Source organism: Centroberyx gerrardi, chromosome 21 (genome assembly GCF_048128805.1).
Source record: "Centroberyx gerrardi isolate f3 chromosome 21, fCenGer3.hap1.cur.20231027, whole genome shotgun sequence".
NCBI classification, from domain to species: Eukaryota; Metazoa; Chordata; class Actinopteri; order Beryciformes; family Berycidae; genus Centroberyx; species Centroberyx gerrardi.
In genome coordinates, this window is record NC_136017.1 from 14,365,307 (window position 1) to 14,372,845 (window position 7,539).

The 7,539-nt window shown below is 45.3% G+C and overlaps 1 protein-coding gene across 1 annotated transcript in view; it reads left to right on the forward strand.

Annotated features, from left to right (window-relative positions):
- Nucleotides 1-4,016, forward strand: part of xkr6a (XK, Kell blood group complex subunit-related family, member 6a) — an 8,017-nt gene extending 4,001 nt beyond the window's left edge. The window contains exons 2-4 of the mRNA XM_071908446.2: nucleotides 1,638-1,834; nucleotides 2,679-3,096; nucleotides 3,512-4,016. Of these exons, the coding sequence (XP_071764547.1) occupies nucleotides 1,638-1,834; nucleotides 2,679-3,096; nucleotides 3,512-4,016 (1,120 nt within the window). The remainder of the gene's footprint in view (nucleotides 1-1,637; nucleotides 1,835-2,678; nucleotides 3,097-3,511) is intronic.
- The last annotated feature ends 3,523 nt before the right edge of the window (nucleotides 4,017-7,539 follow it).

Genomic DNA, 7,539 nt, shown 5'->3' on the forward strand with positions numbered 1-7,539 from the left:
CTCTGTAGCTACTAAAGACAGAGACAAGAAATAACCAACACATTCTACATTTAGCATATTACAATGAGTAAGCAGGGAGGGGGTTCAGTGTTTTGCTCAAGGACACTTTGGCAGGACACATGGCTGTAGATGGACACACACTGACTGATGTGGGGATTGAACCTGCATCCTTTTGGTTACAGGACGGCCTCTCTGAGCATCAAGTGGTTAGAGAGGCCTCTTAAAACGCATCCAGTCGGGGATTGATGTGGCATGACATGCATGCTGAATTAGCTAAAATCTTGGGGCTACTGCTTATGTCGGGGCAAACAGAACCAGGTCAGGATGGTACCAGCTGGTGTTACATAGCATCCCTCCCTGCCAACGGGATTTTTCGTCCCAGTCATTGAAAAATATTAAACTGCTCTTCAGGCGGTATGATGGAGGCAGAGAACTGTGAGGTCAATGGGAGTTTGAACCGAACGATAGTCTACATCAGGAGGCTGTACTTTGGTATTCTGTCAGCATTCGCCACTTCATATTCCCCTTCCCTAGCGTTTGCCCTGAGATCCAGTCATATTCTGAACACACACACATTTCCCCTTAAACGTTTGGCCTTTAATATCACCATTGAACCCGCTGACCTTTACATTTCCGCCATTTAACCTTCTCCCTTTAACATTTCCACGCAAACCTTTGCTGTTTCACGTTTGCTTTTTACTGCATCCTTTTAAACCTTTTCAACATTTAACCCTTAAACCTTTGCCCCTTAACATTTTATGTTTAACCTTTGCGCCCTTTAGCGTATGATCTTAACCTTTCCATTTAGATTTACGTTTACATTTCAGGCATTTATAGCTGACGCTCTTATCCGGAGTGACTTATGAGCAGGGGTTCCTTGTCTCACACAGGGACACTTGGACAGGACATATAGGCTGTTGCAGGGATCGCACCTGTGACCTTTTGGGGTTACGGGACAGCCTCTCTAACCATGAGGTCACGCTGTCATCCTCGGGTATCACTCTTTTGGTCGTTCCACAGTCCAGGCTGAAGACGAAGGCTGATGGAGCTTTCTAGGCTCTGGAATGACCTAATAACTCAGTCTCTCCTTTAAAACAGTTTTAAAAACACACTTCTTTAGGCTTACTTGAACTATGGACTGTATTCTCTTTTATTCTTGTTTAAATATTCTGTGCATTTGTATTTTGTTTTTGTATTTGTTTTTATTTAGCTTGTGAAGTCCCTTGTAACTGTTTTGATAAGTGGTCTATAAATAGTAGTAATGGTAAAGTCGTAGCACTAGTAGTAGTAGTAGTAGCAGTGGTAGTAGTAGTAGTAGTAGTAATAGTAGTAGAAGTAGTAGTAGTAGTAGTAGTACAGTAGTAGTAATAGTAGTAGGAGTAGTAGTAAAGTAGTAGTAGTAGTTGTAGTAGTAGTACAGTATAGTAGTAGCAGTAGTATTAATAGTAGAATATAAACTTTATTTGTATAACTATTCAAAACAGAAGTTCCAAAGTAGAAAACAGACAAAAAAGAAACAGAAAAAAACAGCAATAGGGGGATAGAAAGAAATGCAGGATCGAAAATATGCATGAAAGAAAAAAATCAGGATAAAAGAATATAATATTAATGAACGCCCTGACCTCTGACCCCCGCAGGTACATCAGGACGCTGTATCTGGGCATCCAGTCGCGTCGGCAGAGGGAGCACCAGCGGCGTTGGTACTGGGCCATGATGTTTGAGTACGCCGACGTCAACATGCTGCGCCTGCTGGAGACGTTCCTGGAGTCGGCGCCTCAGCTGGTGCTGCAGCTCTGCATCATGATCCAGGAGAACCGAGCCGAGACGCTGCAGTGTAGGTGGACGCACGCCAGGACGCGTGCGATTAACACAGAACCACACAAACTTCTTTGCAGGGAGTCCGAAAAGCCGGGGATCATAGGGAGATCGCTCACTCTTTCAAAGACGGCGCTCAGCATGAACACTGCCACCTTCCAGCCATCTGACAAAGTCTGACAAATCTGACAAAGCACATACAGATTGACAGCTGCACAAACAGTTAGTAATTTGTACAAACAGTAGTCAGTAAATCGCTGCTGCAGATGGTGCCAGTTTGGGATTTTCACACAATAAACTTTTTCCCTCGGATAGTGTGAGAAAGCAACATCGAAAGGATTCAGGGCATCTGGGCGCCAAACTCCCCCTCCGGCCCCCTCCTCCTTATTCATCGGTCAGGAAATGTGTCATCCAGTCAGCCGCCCACTGCTGTTACTTATCCCAGAGTGATTGTGCTTCAATCCAGATACGTGACTAGCACAGGGGGTGGATGCACACAGCGCCAGGCAGGTTTTTAATATCAATTTTGAGCGTCAACTGTTGAGTCACAATAAACATTTGTGACTCAATACCGTGTTTTGTCTAAAGGCGTGTTTACACTATTCTACTTTCTCAACTTTAGAGAGCGCTTTAGAGAGAATAGTGTGAACAAGGCTGAATAAAGCAGAAATAGCTTTTTAAAAAATCCACAAAGTATCTGTAAAGCATGTGGACTCTAACTGCATCCACAACCCTGTAGCTGTGAGGTTTTTCTGTGATTACAATGAATGTCTTACCCTCTCCCATCTCTGTCTCTCTCTCATCCTTCATTCTCTGTCTCTCTCTCTGTCTCTCTCTCTCTCTCTCTCTCTCTCCCCCTGCAGGCATCTCCTCCCTGGCCTCCCTCCTCTCTCTGGCCTGGGTCCTGGCCTCCTACCACAAGTTGTTGCGGGACTCGCGGGACGACCAGCGCAGCATGAGCTACCGGGGGGCGCTGCTGCACCTCTTCTGGCGCCTCTTCACCATCTCCTCGCGCGTCCTCTCGCTCGCCCTCTTCGCCTCGCTCTTCCACATCTACTTCGGCATCTTCGTGGTGCTGCACTGGTGCGCCATGGCCTTCTGGGTGGTGCACGGCGGCACCGACTTCTGCATGTCCAAGTGGGAGGAGGTGCTCTTCAACATGGTGGTGGGCATCGTCTACATCTTCTGCTGGTTCAACGTCAAGGAGGGCCGGACGCGCTACCGCATGGTGGCGTACTACTCCGTGGTGTTGGCCGAGAACACCATTCTCACCGGGCTGTGGTGAGTACGGAGTATACAGCATACACTTACACAGTGGGTCTAATTTTGGGGGGGTCGCAAAATGACGTTATGGGGTTATTATGGGATTGGAAAAAAGCATATTTCTACTATACAAATGTATTATCATGTCTGTTTTTTCTGATTTTTCTCTTCATTTTTGCTTTTTTAACCTTGTGAAATACTGAGTTTTCAGCCTCTAGGCCTTCTCTTATAATGGAAAAATGAAATAAATAAAACGAAAAATGAATTAAATGAAAATCATTCTTTGGTTGAACTGCACGCTTGTGACAGGGGGTCGTGAGTAGACATCAAGCCAAAAAGGTTGGGAGTCACTGCACTTACAGATAGAATATAGGTGCAAACACACACACACACACACACACATCTGACCCCCTGTATCTCCTCCATCCTCCAGGTACGCCTACAGGGACCCGGCGCAGACCGACTCCTACGCCGTCCCGGCGCTGTGTGGCGTCTACCTGACGTTCGCCGGGGGCGTCCTGGTCATGCTGTTGTACTACGGCTTCCTGCACCCGGCCACCGCCCACCTCCACCCCAGCCCCGCCTCCTCCTGCTGCGCCCAGCTCCTGTGGGGGCTCCCTCTGCCCCCGTCGGCCCCGCCCAGCGCCCCGCCCACCCCGGCCCACATGACCAAGTCGCAGACGGAGGAGGACGTGGCGGAGACCTGCCTCCCCGTCTTCCAGGTGAGGTCGGCGCCGCCCTCCATCAAGCCCGACGGCCCGCTCATCAAGATCGACATGCCCAGGAAGCGCTACCCGGCCTGGGACGCTCACTACGTGGACAGGCGCCTGCGGAGGACTATAAACATTCTGCAGTACATCACGCCGGCCGCCGTGGGCATCCGCTACCGCGACGGACCCCTGCTGTATGAACTGCTGCAGTACGAGTCCTCGCTCTGACACACACACACACCTTAACACACAGACGCACACGCACATAAGCACACATCAGCACAAGTACATTTAAGAGACATGTATACATACATATGTGCCACAAAGAGACATGTATGTATACATGGATATTTAGATTTAGAGAAGATTTAGAAGCACACGTTCACACACGCACAAATTCACACCTGATATAAGCACACAGACAAAAACAATCCCTCACACACTTACATACACACACTTTCTCTGTCAGACACATAAACACAAATGCACACGTGACGTAATCACACAGACAACAAAATAATCTCACACTTTTACATACAGACACACACACACACACACATTCCTTGCGGGCACCTCCGACCTGCGAGTCCCATGGCCATGACTCAACAAGCTGCTTCAGCGCGAGTCCGTCTCTCTCTCTCTCTCCTTCTCTCTCTCCCTCTCTCCTTCTGTTTCCCCTTCTGTCTCTCTATTTCCAACTCTTCTAATCGCTCTTCATCTGTTGTCGTTTATTCGGTTTTTTTCATGCCCGCGCTCCGCTGTGAAGAAGAAGAAAAAAAACAAACGAGCGTAGTTTCAACATCGGGAGTCTTCGGCCGCCGCATGCCATTTTTGTTACGCCACTCTCACTCTCACGGGTTTTAGTAGAATAAAAACGTAAAAGACGTGACACAACGGAAGAAAAAACGTCACTTTTAATACCAGGAGTTTGTGAACACATGGTCGTTAGTCTAGCCAAAAGGTAGTGTATATATTTTCTATGTACAGAAGGGATGTTTTTTTGTACCGTTACGTTGCTGTCGACTGGGGCCATAGCACTCTAAGGCGTCTAGCAGGGCATGCTGGGAAGGATGGAGACGGAGGGGGGTATTGGCATCTTATGAGTGTGTGTATGTGTGTGTTTAAGCTGTTGACTAATGTGTGTGTCAATGGGGAAATCAATGGAGGGGTGTGTGTGACTTTAGGCCACAACTCCCCTCCTCTGTGTAGGCGCAAACAAACTACTCAAACAAACCCTAGCGCTACAGTCAAACGTTGTGAACTAGTGAAAAGAGAAAAAGAGGAGTTAAGTATGAAGACACCTTGAAGAATGCTAACACTTTAGCATACACTATGTTGAGTGACTGTAGGCTCCATGCTAACACTGTAGTATACTATGTTGAGTGATAGTAGGCGACTAGCATTAGCTCAAAAATGAGAAAATGAGAATTTGTACAAGCTCCAAAGCTAAATGGTAAGTAATTTTAAATGAATTGCTGGAACATCTGCCGGTTTTGTGTGTGAGATTGGAAAAAATGATACAAAATAAAGTTAAAAAAATATAAGCCTGGTTACATCAGCTACATTAAGTTAATGATATAAAATGTTTTACATTTATTTACAGGCCATATAATATAAACACTGACACCTCTTTATTACTAAAAGGTCAGTCTTCTTACTTTGAATAATGCTAGTCACCTGCTATCACTCAACATAGTGTATACTAAAGTGTTAGCATGGAGCAGAGCCAATGATCTACCGGGGACATGTGGATGATTTTAGCGTCTATGCTCTCATTGCTAAACGTGTGAATTGGTCAACGTGCCAATCTCCCCAAAACTGTAATCCTTTAAGGAAATTTGATCCACTTACTAATAAGACATGACCATGGACGTACAATTGGAGCAGTGTACAAAAATCCATATGTGTTTTGGCAGCCTGAAGGACAAAAGCAGGACGTTCAAAATTAGAAATACCCTTGATAATAACCGCTTGAACGCTAAAGCACACGAGAGCTTATCACTACTGGCGGGTGAAAACCTTGCAAATCAAGTTTTTTTTATACAATAGGTTTTGAAAAGGGTTTCATAAGACCAAGGGTCACAAAATTTCCCCAAACCACAAAGGACATCATCGTAAAAAAAATTGGAGTTACGAGGTTTTCACCTGGCAAGTGCACAGTGACTAGGTTTATATGATTCCTCTGAATCAGAATGACTTGCATGAGTTGGTGCGTATAAATGCCATATCCTGTGTCCTGCTGGTGTTTTCATTACACTACTCTATGGCTATATTCAGAATATTGTGTTTATTGTGTATACAGGGATATTTGTGAGCGAATGAAGATACATATAAACAAATTATCTTGAATATCATCATAATATAATATGAGTTAATATCTAACATCTGGATCAGCATGTGCAGCATGTGTGAGAGAGGAAGCACAGAAATAGATAAGGCGACACAGGCTTAGTACATTAACAGTTGTGTATGTGTGTGTGTTGTTTGGGGGTCTAGCAATTGTTCTCCATCATTTCCTGTTATGCTCAGAGGGGATTCTGGGAGATGAAGTGCACAATGCTTTTTTTTTTGACTCATCTCTTCCGCAGTTACCAACGCTTTCAGGTGCGTTTACTTTGCCAGATAACAACAGAAATGAATCAATATCTCCAAATGTCAAGACAAGCAAAATGCAAGACCAATTTGGGTATGTGGGTGAAACTTTGCTGACTATTTGGAATCATTTTTATCTATCTTTGTCATATTTTATGTGCGTAATGTCTTAATCACGTCAGTCCCATGCTAACAGGGTGCTGCCACCGAGATTGATATCAGTTTTTGACTTCAATCGTCACAATCCTCCCAACGATTTGTCTTTTCCTGTAACGCATCCAACATCCACTCCTGCAAAGCCACCCACGGGTGAGCTGTGATGTGTGGCTAATTATTATTTTTTTTGGTTTGTTTATCCCCGCAACCCAAGCTGTTACATTGGCAGGCGACAAAAAATGAACTGAATTATCACTCATCACAGATAGCGACAGGAACGCTGCTCCTGTAAAGTCACGGAGCGTCGTGGCCGCCTCGGCGCCATGTGGCAGCGAGGAAAAACAACGCCGTGCTCCGCGCCGCACTTTCTCCAGTCCCCTGTCAGTGATAGACCAGGTGAAACCCCCCGTGAGACATTTCAGACGGTGCACTTAACAAAGAGGAACACAAATACAACGCATGCTTCTTATTATTGTTGCTGTCCAAGAGGAAATAAATTGCATTTAAGAGCATATAAAGAGTGTTCAAAGGCATACCTTAACATTGGTTGCTTATTTTTCTCCATCAGACACATGCCAAATTGTAGAAAAATAGCTTTCAGTTCCCTAAAGTGGCTTATTAGCATTATTAGCACTGGTCAGCTGCTGCCTCAAGCAGCTGTTAGTTGTTCCCTTTGGTTTCAAAACTAACAAGCCATTTTAGGGAAACTGACAGCCAAATTCAGACATTTTTTGCCACAAAGTGACAGGTGTCTGGTGAAGAAAAACAAGCGACTGACACCGAAAATGTCGAGGTATCCCTTTAAGTGCTTGTCGTGACGAACGAGGAGCGAGCTTACATTACTTTTCTGTGGTGCTAGTCAGTTACAAGAAGACAAATCAACTCATCTGCTGCAAACCGGCAAGTAGATCCAGTAGGTGCAAACAGGCTACAACACAGCAGCACTGGCGTTCATATGGTGCAAAACACTCAAGCTACAGAGTCAATTGGCTGCTAAACCCAC